At 48.1% G+C, this 23886-nt stretch overlaps 1 protein-coding gene across 6 annotated transcripts; it reads right to left on the bottom strand.

Moving 5' to 3' along the window:
* Positions 1-749: 749 nt before the first annotated feature.
* On the bottom strand, positions 750-23826 carry ERICH3 (glutamate rich 3). Of its 6 annotated transcripts, none has more exons than XM_072932745.1 (17): positions 23715-23826; positions 19788-19881; positions 19052-19177; positions 18386-18454; positions 16539-16658; positions 15831-15914; positions 15227-15376; positions 13844-14065; positions 13051-13225; positions 12038-12233; positions 9823-10115; positions 7849-8073; positions 5614-6081; positions 5199-5345; positions 3185-4430; positions 2314-2420; positions 750-1891 (listed from the first exon to the last, which is right to left on the bottom strand). In XM_072932745.1, exons 3-17 carry the CDS (start codon positions 19124-19126, stop codon positions 1512-1514), a joined length of 3957 nt encoding a protein of 1318 aa, XP_072788846.1. In that variant the 5' UTR covers positions 19127-19177; positions 19788-19881; positions 23715-23826; the 3' UTR covers positions 750-1511. The 6 variants fall into 6 exon arrangements, with proteins under 6 accessions (XP_072788846.1, XP_072788843.1, XP_072788847.1 ...); XM_072932742.1 differs by lacking the exon at positions 23715-23826 and adding an exon at positions 23165-23302; XM_072932746.1 differs by lacking the exon at positions 23715-23826 and adding an exon at positions 22586-22642.
* Positions 23827-23886: the final 60 nt, after the last annotated feature.

The following is a 23886-nucleotide window of genomic DNA, read 5'->3' as shown; positions in this document are numbered from 1 at the left end:
GAATGAGTTTTGCCAGTGGCTACACTGTTGGATAGTTTGCTTTGCTCACATATGCTCGCTTTAATAATTAGTCTTTTTTTTTTTCTTTTTGCTGCACATCTTGTTTTTCCCCAAGTGCAACCTACTTTTCACTTTGAAGTTAATTACTAATTAGCACCATATAGGAGAGCAGAAAGGACCATGGGAAGCTTTTCCAAACCTACACAATTACCCATTTCCATGGCTTTGCTTATTACCAAACTTCTGCCTGCTCAAATGACAGAGACACTAATGTTTTGGAAGTCCATATATGTTTTCCTAGCCACAGGATTCTTTCCCTCAACTGTTACAACCATACACATAAGGTCACTGATAACTTTTTCAAGAATGTTAAATAATGATCTATCGGTTTTCCAGTTCCTTACAGTCGCACTGCTCTGTTCATCAAGGCCTTCTCTGATCCCCTGGGTCTCCTGCAGCCCCAGAGCAGCTCCCAGAGAATCTCTGCAGAGGCAAATCCCTGCATCCCTCTGTCTCTGCTCACCTGTAACCCTGGAATTGCCACCCACGTGTCCAAACACCCAGGTGTGGCCATGCCCACAGTCCTGGGCATGAGCTTTAGCGGGGCACCTGCACAAGAGTGGCACAAACAGCCCAGCATCAGTCAGCCCACTGGCAAGCAGGGACACACACCAAAGCTCAGGCCCTGCTGCACTGGCAGGAGTTATTCCTACAGTTAAAACCCTGGCACAAATTGAAGGAGATGCACAGACTGGTACAGGTGTTTAATAGGCCTGACTGAATATGTAGGCATGGGTATGGACACAGAAAACACAACCCTCTGAGACATGTCCAGACTGAACACAGAAATACAACCATCTCCAGTACAGGAACGTCTCTAGGAGCAAACACACAGCAACCACTTGATCACACTTGAGTTTCCAGTTCTACATATATTGATCTGAAGTTACTCACAGCACCAATCCACTCAACTACTCATTTCAGTGTCTTTTCCAGTTACAGTTCCCCACTGTGTGGGGCTGAGTCTGCTGCACCCACCAAGCTTAGAGTGCCTCGGGGTTGCTGCACACCCAGCCCCAGGTGCCCAGCCCTAAAGGGTCTTGGGGGTCCCAGTGTTGCAGAGGTGCAGCAGAGTTGACAAGAGCCTTGGGCAGCAGAGATGGGCAGCCAGCACCAGGCTGAGACAACTCTAAACTGACCTCCCTCCTGGCAGCCTCACTGAGGTTCCATGCACCACTCCTGAATGACTCCAGCAAAAGCAGAAGGCCAGGCTTTATGCATTTACAAATACTTGCTAGAATTGTTCTGATTTAACAACTTTCAACAACATTTCCGCATGCTGAGAATGCCTTGAGGTGTGGCCAGCACCAAGCCTGGATGCCCAAGGGGAGGGATGCCCACACACCTCCTGGCACAGGGGGCACTGCACATGCAGGAGGACTCCCTTCCCCTAGCACGGGACAGGGAAGACCCCAAGATAAAAGCCCTGCCTGCCTGCCTGCAGGTGGTGCCTAGGGGAGGAGGGGAAGTTCAGTCAGTCCACTATTTCTCTGGTTTTCAAGAAAAACAAGCCAGACAGCTGTGGAACAACCCTTGTGATTCCTGTCTTCATCCTTGCAAAGGAGTGCTGTTTCCTGGGCTGGCAAACACAGGCTTGTTTCAGTTGTGCACTGCACGCTGAGGATCTGCTCCAGTAAAACGTGACAGGTGGCTGTGGTGCTCACAGGGTGAAGAGAGGAGTGACATCCCAACCGGCACGAACCCACGGCCAGCTGAGTGCATGTTGCAGGACACAACACTGAGGAGCTGCAGAAAAAGCTCAGAGCAGAGTTTCGTCCCCATCCTGAGGTTGTTCTGAGGACACGATGAGTGGGTCTGGGTTTGCACTGTCCTACAAAACAGTGACCAAACATCACAGAAAACGTGCTGAACTCAGACCTACTGAGGTACTGCTGTGACATCTACAAGGAGAGCCCAGAGTAACAGGGAAGCCGAGTGCTCACAGGGCTCACCCGATGCCACCAGAACTGCGACATGCTGGGTAGAGGGAGCTGGTATGCACGGCCGGAGGGGAGGGAGAGCGGAGGGGTTGTGAGAATTAGTGCTACAGCAAAGCGATTTATTTGCACGGGATTTTGGGAATAGGAAACAATGCAGAAGCCGCCACCCAAAAGGATTTATCATCCCCTGACCCAGCTACCATCAGCAGACATTTAAGGAATGGATAAGGAATGGGGCGAGGTGGTGCATCCCCTGTCTCCGACAGAAATCAGCCTGGGGACGGCAGGGGGCAGTGACCCACGCAGGACTCACCTGACGGGAGCTGCGGCTCCTCTCGCCCACGGCAGCGCCTGCCGGGACCCCTGGGCTCCCTCCGACGGGACTGTCCTTCCTCGGCTCCCTGGCTCCCGCAGCGGTCCCTGCACTCGCCGAGACATCCGCCACCTCGCCCTCGCTCGCGTTTTCACAGGGACTCGGCTGTTCCCCCTCGGCTTTCCCTGCTGCCTGCTCTGTCTCCTGCTCCTGCCCGTCCCTGCCCCGCGCAGTCCCTGTCTCTGGAGCTGCCGGCTGTGGCTGGGTGCCCAGGCACAGCCCCTCGCCTCCTGCGGACCCTGCTCTGCCCCTCGGCGCCGCCGGCCCGTCCCCACGGGCAGGGGTGCGCGGGGCGGCCCCCGCAGCCGGCCGTGCCCCCGGCACCGCTCCCAGCGCCTCTCGGTGCCGTGGGGACCCGGCCCGCACCGCGCCCGGCTCCCGCTCCGCCTCCCGCCGGCCCTCGGCTCCCGCCGGCGTCGCTCCCCGTCCCCCGCACCCTGCTGCTGCCTCCGGCTTCGCCGCTCGCCCGCCAGCCGCAGGGGCCTCGGCCAGCCCTTCCCCGGCCTCCCCGCCCGCCGCCCTCCCCGCGGCTGACACCTCCTCTGCCGCTGCCGCCCCTGTCCTGCTCTGTGCCCCCAGCACTGCTCCTGCCACCCGCTCCTGTGCCACCGCCCCCGTGCGCACCCCGCCAGCCCCGGGCACTGCCCGCCCCCCGGGCAGAGCTCCTCGCCCGGCCTGCCCGCCCAGCACAGCGACGGCCACCAGCCCGGGCTCGCCGGCCCGGCCCCCGCACAGCCCCGGCGGCGGCAGCGCCGCCTCGCCCACCACCCCCTCCCCGGGAGCCCTCCCCTTCCCGCTCGCTGGTCCACACCTCAGCCACCCCTCTGTCCCGGCTGCCGGCACCTCTGAACCTCCTGCTCCATCTGTGGCCTCCTCTTCATCTCCCGAGCCCGCTCCGGCCGCCCCTGCAGACCCTCCCACCACCTCTCCTTCGGGTTTTCCTTCCACTGCTCTCTCAGTCTCTGCTTTGCTGCCCTCAGACGGGTTTCTGCTCCTCAGACAGGTTTCTGCTGCACCCTCCTCCTCCTGCGCTGCCGGCGTCTCCTCCACCCTTGACAACCCTTCAGTGACAGGACCCTCCTGAGCACCCCCCAGTGCCCCTAACCCAGGTGCCACTTCCAGTACAGGACCCTTGTCAGGCTCCACAGATTCTTCCATCGTGTGCTCCACTTTCTGGAGAGCCTGAGCACTGTCAAGTGCTACTGCTCCTGTGTCAGCTTTCCCCATCTCCATCCACTCTTCCCCTGACACTTTCAGCTGGGAAAACTCACCTGGCTTTACAAACCCTTCCTCTCCAGACATTGCTTCTCCTGTTTCCATATCCCCTAGTGCTTCCCAGAGAGCCCCAGGCTTCTCCATAGCCTCCTCCCCTTCAGAAATGTCTTCTTCAACAGCCTTTTCTCCCTCAGGGCCGACAGCTCTGGCATTCCCATCTGCTGCCACATCAGCATCCTCCGCAGCCTCCTCTCCCTCTGACCCAGCACCCACCATCGTGTCCTTCCCTGCAGACTCTCCCTGCCCCAGGGACTTCCCTGCCTCGGACTCTGGCTCACCCACCTCCTCCTCTGCTGGCGACCCTGCTGCTTTCAGGCCTTCCTCTGCAGCCTCCTCCTCAGCGGTCCCCGCAGCCCCCTCCTGTCCCTGGGGCACGGCTCTGCCTGCCTCCCATCCCGGCCGCTCTCCCCGAGTTGCTGGCTTGCCCAGTGCCACCTCTCTCTCCATCCGCTCCACCAGCACCTCCTGCTCCCCAGCTGACACCTCTGTGCCCAGCTGCACTGCCTCCCCTGTTCCCTTTCCTTTGGGATGTTCCTCTGCCACGGCGCCGTCCCCAGGTGCGGATTCCTCCAGCGCAGCCCCCGCGCCCGCCTGGGGCAGCGAATCCCCCGCCCGTGCAGCTTCTCCTGCAGGCTCTCGGCTGCCAGCATCTCCTTCAGCAGCAGCATCCTGCTCCAGGGCTTGACCCGGCCCTGTCACCGCCCCTTCTCGCACCGCCTGTCCTGCTGCCTCTTGCACATCAGGGCTTCTCCTCCCTTCTGCCACGAAACTTCCAGCTGGTGCTACCGGGAAATAACCAAGTGTTGGTTTACTCAGCACCACAACAGTGTTACATGCTTCACAGGGTTAGTGCTAAAGGAGCATTTCTGCTCCGCAATGAGGGACATCAGCCTGGGCACCCAGAGAGAACTTGCTGTGATGCTTCTCATCGCATCCCTGCGCTCTGGCTGTGTCTTTAGTACTGCTGTGCTGGCATCTGGCATAAAGAATTTAACTAAAACTGTTGATGCAAGGCCAGTCATGCTTGTCCTGCCTGCTCTGCCTCCCTCCCTACCTGCAGGGAGCTTGTGTGTGTGCAGCACCTATAAGCTTGACAGTGACACTCAAAGTCAGGAATAGCTGACAAACTGCTCATGTGAAATATGCACAGAAAGGACAAAGAGCATTCAGCTTCCTGTGGATTCTGTAATTACACCAGGGAATAATACAAGGTTAATTCCTGCCCCTGGGAACCAAGGCATTTCCCAAGGAGGCTGCACACTAGCAGAAAGCACATGGAACCTCACTACATTCCTGCTTTCCACATCTATTTCCTGACTCACAGTTTTTTCATGTTCTGGATTCTTCTCCTAGAGCCATTTAACAGCCAAAAAAGCATTAATTATACATGACTACAGATGCCAGCTAGCCGTCACCTGTTTTTTTTACAAGTTAGGAAAGAAAAAAAGCAGAAGGAGACTTTGATAGTCAAAGGGAAAGGGCCAATACTTCTGTTAAAAGACTTCAGGGGAGTAACTTAATCCTTGTCCCTGACTGACAGCCAATCTTACCTCCACTGGCACCACTCTCTGTATTTGCTGCATTCCTTTCTTCCTCATTGGCACACAAATCACCAGGCTCAGGGTCAGAATTCACAGGATGATCATTTCCAGTTGCTTTTGCTATTTCCTTCTGGACTGGTTTGCAATCTTCAAAAACTATCACAAAGAAAACAGGAAGCAAGAAAGAGAAACCATTAAAGAGTAAAAGGGGAGTAGAAGCCATTCAGACATCTCAGCTTTAAAATGGTTTAAAATTCATTTTTGGACAAATCCTCACACTTGAAACACTAGCAGAGAAACACTGAGCCAGTGTTAATGTTCTGAGTGGATATTGAGCTCACAGCAGCTCCAGCAACTCCCCAAATGAGCACAAGGCAAATGCAGCAGCACGGGCTGCAGAGCTGTGCAGAGGGACTGTACTCACCACCTCCTTCCTCACTCCAAGGAGCCTCCTCATTGCCATCCTCCATGTTCAATACCCTGCTTTCCCAAGGCGCTGGAGGAAATTTCTCCTCTTCATTCATGTTACTTTCTCCTGACCCAGTCTGTTTGAATTCCCCATTAACCTCAGGATTTTGATACTGCATTGCCATTATTTTTTCATAAAAAATTCCAGTATCTTCCTTTGCTGTTAGGTCTTCTGTTTTTGTCTTTTCTGCTTCATCTATCCCTTTCTTTTCCAGCGCAGAATTCTCCTGATTTTCCTCTGCTCTGAGTAGTTTCTTCTCCCCATTCTCATTTCCATAGTGTGCATGTGCTGCATTATCAGATGTACTTTTGATATTGCAGTCCTCTTTGCCATTCACATTGTCTGCCATCATTTCAGCATGAGAGTCGGTCTCAGTGCTGCACTGAGTTCTCATGGATGAGAGAGAGTCTGCAGGCCTCCTCTCTGAAAACAGCAAACTTTAATTTAGTACTTGTCACTTAACCTCTGCATTCACTGGGCACTCACAAGGGGACACAATCCCATCCAATAGCATTCTTTGAATTATACCATCTGAGGATATTGTGACAAAATTCCAGTAAGTGTAAATAGAAGAACATTGCCCAGATGTATGAAGTATTAAAATTAAAGCCATTTAACATGCAGGGTTTTTATCTGATAATGAAAATAAATCAGAGTAGTTCTATCAATCACACAGAAATACACCTCCAAATGCACCTCTAAATATGGCTCAGACAGGGTTTAGCACAGACTCTTGAGCTTCATTTGATAAAAGACTTCAACGATGGCAACAATCCCTCAGTGCCCTTCTGTTAACTCATTGAATATTAGAAAGATCTCCAAAATCTTGTGTAAACCCTTCAGGTTGAACTGGAGATGAAGCTCACTGTCTCCTCTAAAAAATATACAGATATCATCATATTAAATTCATAAATGGAAAATTTGAGGAGAAAAAAGGCTGTAATCCTTCATCTAACAGTGAGCTGAACAGCAGAGCTGACTGCTGCACAGCCTTGCTGCTGCCCACAACCTACATGGGTTCAAGAAGAGATTGGTCTAACTCAAGACCAAAAGATTCAGTCAGGCCAAGAAAATAAGTGTGTCAGAACTATAATCCATGCAGAAGTGCATGTTCTGAAAAACATATTGCACCAAGAAACCTTACAGCCCCAGTTTAAAGATTCCCACTTGTAGTAATCACAAGATTACTCTGAACAGAGAGAGATAGCTTCCCCAGGATTTTCCTGGGAAGCTGTGAGAAGCTGTGAGAAAGTTCAGAGAAAAGAATGAGAAACAATTATTATCTTCACTTGTTGCACCTGTTGTTGTGCATATGTGAATGGGTTACAAAGATTTGTTTACCAAAAGGTGATTTCCTAATTAGCCCATGGTGATGGTGTTTAGATTTCAATTAACAAATCTGGTCAGTCTGTATCGGACTGTCTGCGAGAGCAATGAGTGTTTCTTAACAGAACAGTAATATAGTATAGTAGTATGATATAGTATAGTTCAATAAAGCTATTGATCAGCCTTCTGCAATCATGGAGTCGATGCTAATTATTACCCTGCTATGGGGACCCCTGCTACGATACCCACTCTGAGTACCCACCCCTGCTACGATACCCACCCACTGCTCCATCACGGGAAAACCAAGTGGGTTCCTCTACAGACAGAACCACAGAACCACAGAACCAGCTGAGCTGGAGGGGGCCCATGAAGATCACGTCCAACTCCCAGCCCCGCACAGCACCATTGCCTTTCCTTTCACACCATCTAACTATTTCCAGATCTCTGGCACAGCCAGATAAATTTGGGGCATATTCAGGGCCACTAAAGACAGCAGTTTTAAAACCCAGGGTGGCCTGTCAGGTTTCCTCAGACCCCTCAGAAGGTGTAAGGGGTCACAGATTCCCACGTGTGAGTGCCTGCTGACACGGAGGGCTGGCCTGCCAGGGTTCTGAGAGCCAGCCTGCTGCCTGGCTCCATCTCCATCTTGGTCCCTGAACAGCTCAGCAAAGGCCCATCTCACTGCCAGGGGCTGCCTGCACTTCAGTGTCACAGTTATCAACAGCTAAAACAGCTGTCTTTTAGCTTTTCATTAGGAAGGGCACAGGTTTTCCTATGTAGACTATACATACACACTGGACACATGCAAACTGTAAAACATGCATCAGGTCAGCTTCTCCTAGCCTTGTTATGAACAAAACTAACCTTGTAGATCATCTTCAGAGTCCTTGTCATCAGAATGTCCATCACTTTCATCTTTCTCACTGTCAGAGGCCTGCAGTGCCTTCTGAGATGAGGTTTCACTCTCCTTTCCATAGTCTAATTTATGGTTTTTATCATCTGAGGATGACTCTGACATTCCATTCATTTGATCACCAGTCTGTCCCTCTTCATTAACTTCTTCATCTGCTTCAAAATCTTCTTCATATTCTAAAATATAAAAATTGTACTGTAAGACAGGAAACAGAATTCACAATTTAAAAAGTTCTTTCTAAGCAGATAGAAACACTGAGACAGTGTTAACATTCTGAGTTTATATTAATTAACATCATTAATCTCCTTTTGCCCTTGAATTTGCTGGTTTTTTAAAGCCATGAGAGAATCAAAGAGCACAGATGGGAATTGTAAGAACATATTATCATAAAAAAGCATTGTGTTCTTCATTGAGTAGCAAAAATGTAGCAAAACTACAGGTATGGTTAATACATTAAAACAAAAATAAACAAAATTACCAGACATGGAAAGTACTAGAAAAATTTAGAGCTGGGACAACTCAGAAATTAAATATGAGTCTCATTACAGGAGAAAAACTGGTTGTGATGAAAAAAATTACAAGCAATTGAGAAAGCTGGAGAAAGGTAATATATTATAGTGCAAAACACAATAAGTGTATATTGACATGGCTAAATAACAAAGAAGTGTCTTATAAACACAATGAATTTAATGAACTCCAGCCAAAGGGCACTGCAGAGGCACTGTTATCACACTGCTCTAATGTGTTCCTCCAGGGCCCAGGGGAAAACCCAGTACAAACAAAGCCTGCACAGAATTACCACTCTTATATCCACATTCTGGAATTCAGCCAGGCACCAGCCTGAAAGCTGTGACATCTGACAGATGACAGAGCAAACTGAGCTGGATGGGATCCGCAGGGATCCTCGAGTCTTGGCCCTTCACAGCACTTTGCTGGCTCTGGAGGTGGCAGACGCAGTAGAGAAGACTCCCCTTCCCTGCAAAGCTGTGCTGGGCACATCCCAGGCACCAGCACAGGGATGTCAGGGATTCCCACCTCAAATCCAGACAGTGCCCTGCTTGCCGCGGGCTCCCTGCACGCGGGGAACACACCTGCACCACGCAGACCAGCTGGCACTGCTGCCCCACCAGCTGTCCCTTGTGCCCATCATTCCTCACTCTGCAGATTTTATTGCTGCCCTCCTTTCCTTCCATCAGGGCTTTTAGCATACTGAACTGACAGAACACCAAGGACAGAAATGAAGAGTTCGTGAGGCAGAACCATTAAGGCAAACAAACAATTACCAAGACAACGAGAACTAAGGGCAGAAGGAGATTTATTTTTCTGTATTAAATATCAATTGAGATTCCAATTGCAATGTTGGTAGTGAGGTCTCTGTCAGAAGGGCAGTTCCTCCTGAAGGAAAAAGGCTTCATTAATCCCAAACACACATCCGGAGGGACTAACGATTGTCAGATGACCAGCAACAGTGCAGAACTGTGAAAGCGAAAATAGGAATAGGAAGTGGGAATTAAAGTCTCCCTGTGAACTTGATTGCCTCCAAAGAAGATTATGATAAGGAGAAAGTAAAGGCAGAGACTGAGCTCAACACCTCTCCCACAGCTGAGTACACCTGCCACTATCCCAGGTTGCTCCAAGCCCTGTCTAACACGGACTTGAATGCTTCCATGGATGGGGCAAGCACAGCTGCTCTGGGGAACCTCTGTCATTGCCTCGCCACCCTTCCTCACTCACTTTCTTGGCTCTTGCAAACCACCTCATCCTGTTGCATGGGTGAGAAGAGCCCCTCTAATTCTGTGACCCAGATACAGACATCACCACATTTCTCATGCCCCAGTCAAAGCTGGAGGTCCACAATCCCATACCTTCTCCAGTACCATCCCCTCCCATGTCTCATCCCCTGCTCCTGTTTGGGAATACTATACCATTTTCACTGGTGTCCTCCTGACTGTCTTCAGGAGTAAACTGCTCTTCCATTTCTTCTTCGCTGGACTCCTCTTCAGCCTCCAGTATTTCCTCAGTAGTTTCCACACTTACTTCATGACTCGGTATGGTGACTGACATTGAATCTGTCATTGCTTTCTGCACCATGCTGTTGTCACACGGCTGGCTGTGTGCACAGTAGGGAGAACAGGGACACATATGCTCCCTCTTGTAGTACCTACTGTTCCTCTTGGGAGGGAACAGCTTTTTGTCCAGACCCATCGCAAGAAAGCACCTGTAAAATAACACAGCTTGGGAAGTATCACATTTTTCTTCCTTTGAACAGTGGAGGGCAGCAGACATAGTGAGTTCAGCGTGTTATTAGCAGGGAAACCAAGCACCCATCTGCCTCTGCACCACCACAGTGACTCACAAGGAGAAGCACCCTGAAACCCCTGAGAGCGCCCCTAACACAGATGCAGTTCTTCCTTGAAGGACAGTAATGCTGCCCACACTAACAGGCGACAACTGACATACAAACAGAACCAAAATTATTACAAGTGCCCATTAGTTTGAAGCTGCACAAGCATTGGCTGTGAAGACAGAACCACTGAGAAAGGCAGACAAGCTCCAAGTCAGACATGTTCTGGATCCAGACTCCACTGTAACTCCCAGTAATGTGATAACTGAGGGTTTGTGAGTAAGACTGGGCGTTTCTGAACTTATCTGCTGGGTCTAAGAACTGTGGGGGAAGAACAAGGTTGAAATTTAGTAATTTTCTATTTCTGTTCTGTTTACCTACTTAAAAGAAACCCAAACATGGAAAACGAAGCATTTTGAATGAGTTGTTGAGACTGCCCCTCTTGTACAAAATGGAGTGATATGCTCTCTCTCTCTCTTACAGTCAGGAGCTGTACAGAAATGCTGGGCCTCGGCCAGCAGAAAGCTCTCAGACCAAGGATTACAGCATGGTACAGAAATCACTGCAGCATCACCTCACTGTGAGCCAAAGCCTTGACCCAGCAGGGAAAATCAACTGGGACTTTTACTGGGAACCAGAGTGGGCATTCACTGTATGTCATAGAGCAGAAAACAAACCCAAGGACACTTGGCCTGAAGAGGTGTGAAAATAATTGTAATTTATGGGGGAAATCAGGTTAATGGAGATGATTTTTAGTCATCAGATAAGGTCAGCTGAATTGATGAGAGGCAGAAAAAGAGAGACATCACTAAGAGTAAGAGGGAAAGGGGGACAGAAAGGGGGAGTAAGTTAGGAATTAATTCATCCAATTTTTGGATACTATATTAAATTCTGAAAATTCACTTCAAATCTTTATAGAAATCACAAAAAGCTGAGATTGGGGCATTTCCTAAAATCTATAGCCATTCTGAATTCAGATGCTTTTCACTCCTTTGAACATGCAATGAACATAATATGAAGATAAATCTTGTTCACTGTTAGACTGGAGCAAAAACTATGATACAATAAACTAGCAATTTTTTTTCTTAGAATTCAGTCCTTATCTGAAGGAACAGAGTACACCTCTGTGGAGAGTCTCTTGTTCCAACTGCTTGCTGCTCTTTTAGAAATTATTTATTAAAATAACATAAAATATTTTAAATTATCCACATGTCCATAAGTTTACTTGTATGGCCTGAACTAAGAATTCCAGAAAAGGAAGATTTTATGAAAATTAAAGCCTCTTAGCTGAATCACAGCTGCTGGTCACAGCACTGAGATTTACCCAAGACCTTTCTGCAGAGATTTGGTTTCTGAATCATGGCAAATATTCAGTGCTGCCTTATTCTGAAGCTGGGGCTATTACAACAGATTTTCACTTCAGAGGTAGAGCTGTTTAAAAATCAATTATCACAAAAAAAAGCCACAGGAAACCACAGCTGACTGAGCGGTATGCTCGGTCTTTATTCCACGGGTGGCACAGGTCCCCACCCCAGAGCCACTGACCCGTGTCCAACACAAGCACTGTCCCCACCCTGTGCACAGACCACGGGGAGGCTGAGGAGCCACGAGAACTGGCTGTGCTGGCACCCTCGGATGTGAGACCCTGCCAGGGGACCCCCCTCCTGCGCCTTCCATGGGGCACTGAGGAACAGAGCAGGCTCGACAGAGCTGTGTGGAGCCAGAGAGATGAAGGAAGAGAAACGAGTTAGAAACTCTCAAAACAAGGTCCTTGTGAAAGAGCACTTTCTCCATACCTGTAGCAGGGAGGTGCTCCTGCCACATGGAGCACCCTGAAGTAGGTGTTTTTGCGTCGCAGCTGGGAAGGCCTCTTGCACTGAAAGCCTCTGTACTCACAGCAACAGCTCAGCCTGTCAACTTGGAGCCCGTTGAGGAAAAAGGTGAGGCTGAACGGGAAACCAAGGTACCTCTTGGAGATGAACTGGAAGGTGTCTGCAACCGCAGAAATAAAGGGTTCAAAGAAAAACATTATGCTTCACTGTCAGCCTGTAGCAACTGCTGTGCCTTAACTGCATCACCACAGTACCCAGCCCTCTGTGGACAGGCACTGGGGTTCTCAGGTCTGGTCAACAGTTGGTTAAACTCTACCTCTCCGCACACACAGCCCTGGCTCTTGCCAGCCCCAGAATCCTAAGGGACAGCTAGGCTAAGTGTCACACTGTCAGTCTGGCCACTCACTGCCACAGCAGGACAAAAGCCAGAGCCTCACAGCCGTTTCCTGTGTTCAGTTTCCCAGAACACAATTCATCTTTTACTACTGTGATGGAATTGCACTCACACAACAAGAGATGGGACCATGCTCCCACTATGTACTTTTCCTTCTGGAATAAGAACCAACTGATGTATTTTAGCAACTCAGATAACGCCTTTTTAAGGACAGTCTATTGCTACAACTGCTCTATTAACCTATATCTATACAGAAAATTACCATAAGCCACAAGTATTTTGTTAAATCAATTCTCTATAATCTTCTAGCATCACTGCAAAAGTAACTGTAACCTCACTTTCAGTCATGGGGCAGTAGATCCAGAAAACATTTTAATGGAAAAACATTTTAATGAAGTGACACAGCCTTTGCAAAACCAGCTCCTGAGCATATGGAGCTGGCCATGGAGGCAGATGGTACAAATATCCCTGGATGCATATATCTTGACCAAACTGAGCTGTAATCATTCTGATGTCAGGGCAAAGTTTGAGCAAAAAGACAGTGTTGCCACAATCAATACCAACTCTCTGACTCCATCCTTACCTCCTTCCAACAGGTCGCCTTTATAGACACAAATGTTTTCTGTTCCACAGTACTGCTGATAGACTTTGATTTCATCCTTCCAGTCACGGAGAGACACGTGCTTACTCTTTCCTAGGTAGATCATGGTGACGAGGGCGTTGCTGCATAATGGGGACTTGGGGAACCCATTGGTATTCTGCAGCAGAAAATGCACAGAAATGCCTTCAGCTCCCAGCTCCCACAAAGGCAGAAACAAAGCTGACATCTGTGCAGCACACACTTGAGACTTCTGGGCTTTGATAACGAGTGAATATGATAATGAGCTGATTGAATTGGGAAGTGTTTGTAACATGCAGAGGGTCTGGGATATATTTCCAACTAAAAGCCAATGCATTGAATAGCCCCAAATTGCAGGGACCAGGTTTAATGACTCATATCATCCCTCCCAGTCCTGGGTTCCTGCAACTTTATTTACAGGAGTTAAAACTGGCTAGAGACAGTGTAACCAATGCAGTGTTCATAGACTCAAGGCATTTCACAAATCCCTGAGATTCTAGTGCCAGAGACAAAATCAGATTGACTGAAGTAGAAGGCTTTGAATAACTGTTGCTCTAGGCTGTTGTTCAGCACCTTTTTTTCTCCCCAACTGATAAAAAACACCAAAAGTTTTCGTTTACAGAGACATGCATAGCAATTATATATTTTAATAGTTATACATTTTCTTTATGCAAACTAGGTATGCATGTCTTTCAGCATTAAGCAAACACACCAGTGAGGAATGTAATACACCTGCACATGGACAGAGACTACTTACATTGATCAAAAACTGTTCATTGAATCCAGTGGTGGGATGAAACCATCTCTCTACAGGCAGCCCACGCCTGATTCCAGGGATACACCTGTCCCCTACGTGCGGGCGGGGCGGTGGCACTGGCACCACAGAACGACCACGACGCTTGATGACAGGGAGCTGATACGGTGACACACCAGCCACGCAGTCCATTGTATTCCTGAACTTTAACTCACTCCTGTCCCCCTGGAAAAACATTTTAATGAACTGACACAGCCTTTGCAAAACCCGCTCCCGAGCATATGGAGCTGGGCATGGCTTCAGCATATGGACCAAGCCCTGGCTCCAGCACCACCAAAATCTCATCTCAGACAGAACCCTGCACAGCCCTGCAGCTCTGCTGCTCCCTTGCAGCTGGAAAGCACATCCCCAGAGTAGCCAGCTGTCCAACAAAAACATCACGTGGCATCAGTTATACAAGATGTACTTCAAAATGCTGCTTCCTCATCCGAATAGAGACTTAGTGCTTTTGCAGAACGAAATGGACCACAGCCCGTAGGAGTAAGACATTAACAGAGAACAAGTTCTGTGAATGCTGCATGCTGTGGCTCTGAGTTCTGCATCATGTTCTCAGAACCTATATCTGATTTAGCTGTTTTGTCAGTTATGAGCACTAAAGAAACTATTTAATCACCCATAATTTGAGTAGACATAAAGAGGTCCAACCAGCAAATTCTTGGAGAAAGAATCATGACCATGCTGATACACAGCAAACACAGAAGCGAGCTATTCACACAATGTCTGCCAGCCAATGGTAGCAGATCACAGTCCCACTGCAAAACCCTCTCACCCCACGGAATGCTTATCACAAAACCAATTACATTATGTTTTTCTAGAACAGAACACAAGTCCAAATATCACTTGAAAGTAACTGCAAACATATCAAGACCATATTTGACTCTCATTCTCTAAGCCCACTAGTGTGATTTAGTAGAAGGAATGATAAAAAAAAGGAATTTTTTGTTACTTTGTAGGTGACAATGACAACTTGTAGGACTTGCAACTGAAAATATTCTGAAGTTCCTGGAGTCAACCAGGTGCTGCCTCTCTCTCTACATAAGAGAAAATCTAGAGGGAGAAAATTTTGTATGCAGAAAGATTTTATACTATAAAAGGTAAGTCGCCACATTTTTCCTCACTGTGATCAAGAACTGGGCATTAGACCAGTAAGATAGTGTCTTGAAAATTGAGGGGAAGTGAAAAAGGACAGTGTAAATAGAAATTGATGCCATTTGAACGGGATGTTCCTTGTTGTATACAGTTCTGGGAACCACAGTACTTAAACAGTATTATAAAACGGTCCCTAAAGTGATATTCTTTTCAGAATGAAGTACAGTACAGCCTCACCCCACAGGCAAACTGCTGATAATATTCCAGTGCATGGCACTTCTGTTTGGAAGCCTTTGGTACAGACCCTGCTGCAGCCCAGCCAAGAAGGGGCTGGAGGCGAGAGGGCTGCTGTGTATTTCCTGGAGCTGTATTTGGTCGCCAGGAACTCTACGAAAGAAGAAAGAAAACAATGACAAAATCTCAGTGCAGAGCAGTGCCACAAAGAAAAGTAATAGCACTGATGAAGATATCTGGAAGTGGTGAATGATTTCAGGTACCTACAGGACATGACATTTTCTAGTCTGCCTCCAAAGAGTCAGACCCCTTTAGGCACCTCTAACGGTCCATTCAAAACAACTCTTGGCTATAAATACAAGGTTTGCTGCTGTCTCATCACCACACAGCCTTGGATCAAACGCTATGAACTCACAGAAACTGCAGCTGTGTGCTATGGACTTCAGCACATGCACCCAGAGAGAATGCACAACAAAAAAGTACCTATTTTTCTTCAATATTCAGCTTTTTTCTGACTGTTTTATTTCATGTTTTCCTTGCATACCCTTCAGAATACCAAGTTAAAATGCTAACAACTAACAGCACTGTTTAACTGAGGTTAACTCACCACCTTACAGTAGGCAGGATCCTTGATTCGGTGATAATAAGAATAATGTCCACCACCATAATCAACTCCAAGTCTAGGTGCCCTCTATATGAAAAGAAGGTCATCAGGATTCAAAAGTTTCTCTTCAATCTGCATCAGTTATCATTATTGATACAGAGAACCAGTTGAAACTGACCCAGGTACTTAACCTTTGACTTCAGGCTTTAGTAGCATTATATTTCAAGAGTTTATTAACATTCCTTCTTTGCTGTTAACAAAGAGCAAAAGTCAGAGCTCCTAGACCACAACCTTCTGAAATGAGCTCCAGTCTGATTTCATTCCTTCAACTGTTTTCTAAAATACCCTCACAATTTTCAGGGCTTTACAACATGTGTAACCTTGTATATAGCCCCTGTGTCCACTGACAATGCTCAACACACTGATACTGGCCTGCCTGAAGTCATGAGGCAGCTAAAAGGGAAACACTGAAGCAGATTTATCAGACAGAAAAGGGCTTGGGTTTTTTTCTGGTTCTGATGTGCCATTCCTGAAACACTAGCTTCTGGAGATTCCTCTTCAACACAAACAGGAAATCAGCCTCAAGTGATCAAGGGCGAAGCCCTAATCCAGAATGATCCAGGCAGTGAGTGCTGTGAACTCAGGTCCAAGGGCACACTCTCAGCTGTCTGTGCTGCCATGGGAGCCCATGGAGAAGCTGATGAAACCCACCCGTTGTGAGCGGCCAGTTCGCTCTCCAGACACTAAAGGACAGCGCGCATGGTGGTTCCTTGGAGCGACTGGCGGATGTGGGGAGTACGTATGCGTGACTTCTCCCTTTACTTGGTCCATCTGGAAGAAAAGGAATTTATGTCTCTGAGGCACGGATTCCAAAAACAGTGATGTCTGTCTCCTTACATCTCTTTCAGCTGTGACAATCAGCTGGCCTGGACCAAATGGAACAGCTAGTTAAGGAAAGAAAGGAAATCACGGGAGAATGTGAGGGACAAGCAAAAGACTTGTTCCCACCTCTGATTCATTTTCCAGCTGCTGACCCACTAGATTCTATTAATGTCTGTTTCTGTGTATCTCACAATTCTTGGTTTGTTTGAAAGTCTCTTTCTTTTTTAAATTTGAGTGCATCTGCCACTTCCCTGCTGTGCCTGCAGCTTCTCCCCACCTTCTCTTCTCACCAACCCAATGCTGGGATGGCTGCCCCACTGGAAACAGACAGCTCTGTCTCTCACCCTCCTTTGCTCAGCCATCTGCCTTTCTCCTTTCCTTTCAGACAAGCGACTCAGATGAATTCACTGAACAGATGAGGTGAGAATTAAATTACACCGCTGGCTCCAGCCAGGCTCCTGCATCCCAGCATGGCAGCACAGCGCACACAGATCAGGTGTCTGCAGGTGTCTTTCTGAAGGAAGCAGTTCTAGTTTACGTTCCAAAATTATTCAAGCCCAGGATCCCTTGATAGGGTGCCAGAATTGCTGCTTCCATGGGGTGACTTCCTACCACAGGAGTTCCATCAGCAAACGACACCTTTGCAATTTCCATAGTGACCACTGTCTTTCAGGAAAATCTCCTCCTCTGTTTACCCCATGACTTGCTTATAGATGTATTATTTACAGTTTAACAGACCTGACATTTTTTACCAGCTGCTCAATGAAGCAGCCACCTTCTCAAAGCATTCAGGTTCCTAATACAGAAATAAAATTCTGAGCATGTTTCTGCCAAAATGAGGATGACTTTTCCCATATGAATTCAGGTGATTGCATGGGGAGAAGAACCATTGACTTCTATGACATTTTCATTACTCTAAGTAGAGAATCAAGTTCAACCTACATGACACCTAAATGAAGACTCCTAAAACCTCTTTGATTTCTTACATGCCAGTTCTGCCCAAATCCTGTGGAGAGGCAAACAAACAAACACATGAGCTCAGTGCTCATCAGCAGTCAAAAGCAGAGAAGTCTAGAATTACTGAGAGGAGAATGTGTCTTGAATTATTAATTCTGTTGTGGTTCCCCATTTCAAAACAGAAAGAGTAGAACAAGAAAAGGTAAAAAAATAGCAACAGTAATGAGAAGCCTGGCATGGTTCAGGTAAGAAAAATTCAGACTGAAGACCTTCAGCTTGGAAAGCTGAGAAGGAATGTGAAGAACGTGTGCAAAACCACAGATGCCTTGGGAAAAGAAAACATTTAATAACTTTTGTCATACTGAGAACAATGGAGCATCAAGTAGATATATCAGACAGCAGACACATTTATACCTATGCAGAAATGCAAGGAGGTACCATTTCATGCCATTAATGATTAAATCACCCAACCAAGAACACTGCAGAAGCAGAATAACTAGATTCAGAAGAAATTAAATACATAAATGGAAGCTCCTGAACTTCTGGACAAAGGATGAAGGAGATGTAACTGGGGCAGGATCATCCTCTACTTGCCTGTTTCTTGTACTTTTCCATGTCAGACACAGAGCACTTGTCTCAATGAATCACCAGTCAGGTTCATGGTTATTACTCCACACAGGCAAAACTGCCAGGTCCCATCAGCAGTGCTGAAGCCTTACCTTGACTGGCTGTGTCTCCTTCCTCGCAGAATAATCAAGTCTCCCTTTTATCCCCAGCTGAGGACGATGCTATCAATATAAGAGGAAGAAAAATCCCATTACTGGCCATTATGAGATGTCAGTGTGTGCAAGAACTCTTGCTTCTGTCCTGCTAGTCCCATGCCTTATCCCTGGCCACTATGGTCATTGAGCCCTGTAATAAAACTACTGTGGGTTGAATCTATGTGCATTTCACCTGCATATATTCACACAGCCAAGGGAACAACTGAGCGCCGGTAAAGTTGGTAAAGTTGTAGGAACCAACTCCCTTCCTGATATCCCACAGGAATGTGCCCAGATTTTGTACTCAGACAATCTATATATAAATATGTTCAAACTGGTTTGTTTTTATCAGAATTTTTTAAAGCAAACTAGCCCTGTGAATATCATCTCATAATCTGAGAGTTGTCAAAAAGCAATAAGGAAGCCAGGACAGTGCCTGCTCCCACAATGGCACGGTTGGACAGTGGGAGGCCCATGGAGGTTTCATGTGGGAAGCCTCATGCACAAAGTCTGCCCTTTTTCCCAGCAGGAAAGAGCCTTCCAGCAGTCCAGTACAATTAGCAGCCCCTGGCTGTCAGTGAGGAAACACCTGAGAAGTCTCACACATCCTCAGTAAGGGCACACCTCTGTGTCAAGGACCTTATGAAATAAGGCATCAGCCAAGCACTCCCGGACGTATCTCTGGTGGTCCCTTCTCATAGCATTGAGACGGTATTCCTTCTCAGGTATTATTCTTCCGCTCCTTGAGATCTGCCATACACAAATATAATGTTACTGAAAAGGAGAAGATGAAATAAAGTATGTTTTCAAACAGTACAATTTCCCAGAAGACCACTTCCTCCTCCTGTTTTTTTTCCACCTCTGCCCCTGCCACGGTGCTGGAACTCACCTTCCAGCACTGTATTATCTTTGACCTCATGAACTCCAGCAGCCAAATGGAAGGAGCAGCAGCCACATTTCTAATAGCCTAGGGCTCAGCCTTACCCTTCACAGGGCACTGCCCAAAGGGGTGGAAAGGATTAAATACTTGCTGCCCTATTGCACCTGCCTGTGCAAAAGAGTCACACCTAGGAGAGCACCACGGTTTTTAACAAAATATTCAGTATATTCACCTTTACTAAATCCTTCAGTTTCCCATTAAACACCTCTGAAAAAAAATAGCACTGAAACTATTTAAACAAGTCAAAGATGCTTAAATTTCACAGTGTAAAAAACATGAGTGAATCAATATGATGCTGTATATCTGCAAACTAAAACACTTTGCAGAGGGAAGCTCAAATGAGCAAAAGGAAATATGGGAACGAAAGCATAAAAACATTTTGAATTGAATGTAGAATTGAAGGAAACTTTTCAGTCTCACCAGTCCAGATTTCTGAAGATGTCGTCTTATCCTGGCATTGCTGAAATATCCAACCAGGTGTTTGTCTGTAAGACTGTTATAGGTTTCAAGAAGTCTGCAATGAAACAAGTGGAGATATTTATAATCCCCTTGACTGACAAATTATTGCAGTCTAAGTTAAACAGAACTACCCAATAGTTTGCTACAGGAAATGCTGCCTTAGTAAATCATCCTGGATTTGGTCAGGCAAATGCCCATCAGATTATGTAAAAGCAAGATCTTGTGGCCTCCTGGAATTTCCTATCAGAAACACATGACTGGTACCTAAGGCCAAGAGCTGAGTGTGGAACAGCACTACCACCAACACGGCATGGCACCACCAGGTAAGCCCTGACAGCCTCCTCCACCAGGAGCTCCTGATCATGGGCAGGACAGCAGTGTACCTGGAGCTGGAGCCCAGCTGCACAGACACAACTCCCCAGCCACTCTGCCAGGGGCCCTGCTGGTGGCAGGGACACCTTCCACTAGCCCACATTGCTCCAAGCCCCATCCTACTGTACCTGAGCACTCCCAGGGATGGGCAGCCACAGCTTCTCTGGGCAACCTGGACCTGGGCCTCACTACAATCATCACAGTTACCAAAGTTTCAAAAAACTCAACCTCAGATATGAAAGCTGAACACAAAAACTGAATCATTCATAATTAGCAGTTATATTTTTCAACTATTTTTAGCACAAGCATATCTTACTTCACCCTCTGGAAAACAGGACAAATAGAGAAGTCAGTGACACTAGGATGCAGTTTGTAATATTCTAAATCCTTTCACATTTTTACAGTTTACGCACTCAGGTACATGTCACATAATATGTTCAGCTTGACCTCTGGGCTCAAGTTACACAAAAGACTGAACTCCTTCATTTTCTTTGGCTGTAGATTTAAATGTACTGTGCCTCTGTTACGTCCCTTTCAGCTGGATAACTCAGTTATATGTCTATTGCTAGGCTCATCTGCCACTTACAAAAACATACTCAAGGAAAGAAAGGAGAAATTTTTTTGAATAAAGAGATCATGGATTTACAGGAATTTTACATGGGGTTTCACAATAATTGCAAAGGTAGCTGCCAACAACAAATTAAACTTTAAACAAATAATGTAGATTACCCCTTTATGCCTGTTGGTTAAACACTGGTAGGATAGCAACTGTTCTATGTTACCTCTTTAATCCAGAGTTTGCATTTGAAACCACCAGATTCCACCAGTTTTGCTACGTATTCATTTATGGTATCACTTAGCAACTGCATGTTGAGGCAGAGGAGAAACTCAATCCAACTCCTTTTAATTTACTTCCTACCACCTAAGATATCCTGGACCACATAACTAGTTAAAATGAAGCTCCCATCTGAACACAGTGATGTGGCAATTTCTGTTTCACCAAAGTCTCAGAACATGCATTTTCACATTTAAATTATGAACAGGCTGGCCCCAAAAAATATTGAATTAAGTTCAGAGTTCAAAAGGGTATTAGAGGAAATAAGAAAATGTGTTGGGCCTAAACCAACACCCATTAAATCATTGGAAAGAATGCAAGCAGGCCAACCAGGGTCTGGCTGTGCCGTGCTGCAGCCCTGGAATCGTGTTCCAGCCCTGGAATCCCCTGTGGCTATAAATGCGGGCATGGGCCAGTGCCTCAGGGATGGCCAGGAACACTCCAGAAAAGCAATCATTGGTCCCGTTTAGCCTGCTCCCAGTACCAACGAAAGGATAAGAGAAGTTCTTGTCTGAGCTGTCTTCTTCAAGGTTCCAGTATTGAACCACACACAAACGTTACCTTTAAAACCTCTGCTAAAGGCAGAAGTGCAGAACTGACAAAATTCATGTTAGGAAAAAACACAGGAAAGGGAAAGCACTAGTCTCAGACAGCTCTGTACAGCCCGTGCGTCACAGTAATCACATCCCTTTTCTGGGTGTTCCTGGAACTCCTTTTTCTCTGCCCATTTATCCTGTTCATTCTTCTCTCTAAAAATGCTGGGATTTTATTAGAAAGCAGACAATTTTCTTGGCACAGAACTCAAACTGACTGATCTGTAGATTCCTGGAGTATGTCTGAAGCTCTTCTCAAGATGAGTGTCATGTTTGTTTCTCTGGCATCGCAGCCAGTGACAACATGTCACTCTTAGGTCAGTAATTTTAAATTTGAGGTTGTTTAGAATTCTATGATGCTATGATCATTGACACTATTATTTATTTACAGTATATTTGTTCTCAGCTGGCAGCTTACCAAAAGGCCTACACTCAGAGCCAGAGCTGTGTACCACAGTAAATTTTAAGACCACTCTCACTCATTTGGAAGGACATCAAGACAAAGCCACAGCAGGCATCCTATGTGTTTTGTAAAGCAAACCTTCACAGTTAATATTTCACAGTGCAATTAAATCAGTGATCACCAAATAAATTATGTGAGAGAGCACCAAAGCTTCAGTTACTAATTGGCAGAGTCACAGGCGATCGTGGTGCCTGTGCTCTACCTGGCACCTGTGTGCCATCCCCCCCAGAGGAAGTCTTAAGCCTCACAACCACACACGGAGCTAGAAGCCAAAGGCCTGTTATGCTACTGATTTTTTGTGTGGCCCAGGAGCAAGTTCTACCGCCGCTTGCTTACTCAGATCATTGCCCACTATACCAGGATGTGCCGAAATTTGTCATAGAGACCTGCAGAGATTCTCTGTTCCTCACTCTTGGTCTGTGACATCAGCTCGGGGAAGTCCGGGTTCTCTGAACTCAAAACCTGCATGTCCTAAGGCAGGTAACTAGGGACTCACCTGCAGCGACAGCCCCATTTTCCGCGGCTCCATCAGCCCTTACCGACCGGGAGCCCCGGGGGTGCCGCAGCCGGGAAGGCTCCCCGGGCTCCCTCCGGGCAGGTCGGGGCACCTGCGGCCCCGCTCTGTGCCCCAGCGGGCTGCAGGGAGCCGCCGGTGGCCCGTCCCTGTCAGCACCCCCGCAGCGCTGAAAGGCCCCGGAGCTTCCCCCGGAGCAGCCCCCGGAGCGGCCCCGGAGCAGGCCCCGGAGCGGCCCCCGGACCGACCCCGGAGCAGCCCCCGGAGCAGCCCCCGGAGCAGCCCCCGGAGCAGCCCCCGGACCGACCCCGGAGCGGCCCCCGGAGCGGCCCCCGGAGCAGCCCCCGGAGCTTCCCCCGGAGCGGCCCCCGGAGCGGCCCCGAAGCGCCCCCGGACCGACCCCGGAGCAGCCCCCGGAGCGGTCCCCGGAGCGGCCCCCGGAGCGGCCCCCGGAGCGGCCCCAGGAGCTTCCCCCGGAGCTTCCCCCGGAGCTTCCCCCGGACCGACCCCGGAGCAGCCCCGGAGCAGCCCCCGGAGCGGCCCCGGCCCCGCCGCACTCACCGCGGCTGCGGAGCGCTCATGGCAGCGGCGGCGGCCGCGGGGCCCGCGCTGCTCCCGCACCGGCGCTGCCGCCGCGTCCCGGGCGTCGCCAGGAGACAGAGGGAGGGACGGGAGAAAGGGAGGGACTCGCAGGAGGGAGGGAGAAACGGGAGGGGACCGGTGCTCCGCCTGCCGCCCCAGAATCACAGAACCCGCAATTGCTGGAGTTGGAAGGGACCTCTGGAGAGTCCAAGTCCAATCCCCTGCCAAGGCAGGGTCACCTGGAACAGGTGACACGGGAACGCATACAGTTGGGTTTCGAATGTGTCTAGAGAGGGAAACTCCACACCCGCTCAGGGCAGCTCTTTCAGAGCTCCAGCACCCTCCATGCAAAGTTCTTCCTCAGGCTGCGGTAGAACTTGTGCTTTAGTTCATGGCCATTGCTCCTCATCGTGTCGCTGGGCACCACTGAGCAGAGCCTGGCACCATTCTGTGACACCCCTTGGAAATATTTGTACGGATCGGTGAGATCCCCTCTCAGTTGAGTCTTTTCCACACTAAGCACGCCCACCTTGGGCCGTCTCTCGGCGTTAGAGAGATGCTTCAGATGCAGTACGCCTCATTCACCTCTGCGACCCTCTGCTGGACCCCCTCCAGCAGCTGCTTGTCTTTCTGGTACTGAGTTTTAAACTAACTTATTGTATCATCCTGCAGCACAGGAAGAAGTCAGGAACAGATACAGG

Source organism: Taeniopygia guttata, chromosome 8, assembly GCF_048771995.1.
Source record: "Taeniopygia guttata chromosome 8, bTaeGut7.mat, whole genome shotgun sequence".
Lineage (NCBI taxonomy): Eukaryota > Metazoa > Chordata > Aves > Passeriformes > Estrildidae > Taeniopygia > Taeniopygia guttata.
The sequence above is the reverse complement of the archived record's forward strand: the minus strand, read 5'-3'. Positions and strand labels throughout refer to the sequence as shown.

What these genes read in the sequence shown, in the direction of transcription:
- ERICH3 (XM_072932742.1), bottom strand. Translation starts at nt 23,184, where the DNA reads ATGAGCGCTCCGCAGCCGCG. An exon ending in ATCCTGCCTACTGTAAGGTG is followed by an intron (nt 15,377 to 15,830) that starts GTGAGTTAACCT and finishes CTTCTTTCGTAG; the next exon opens with AGTTCCTGGCGACCAAATAC. An exon ending in AGAGAGTGGTGCCAGTGGAG is followed by an intron (nt 4,431 to 5,198) that starts GTAAGATTGGCT and finishes ATTTCCCGGTAG; the next exon opens with CACCAGCTGGAAGTTTCGTG.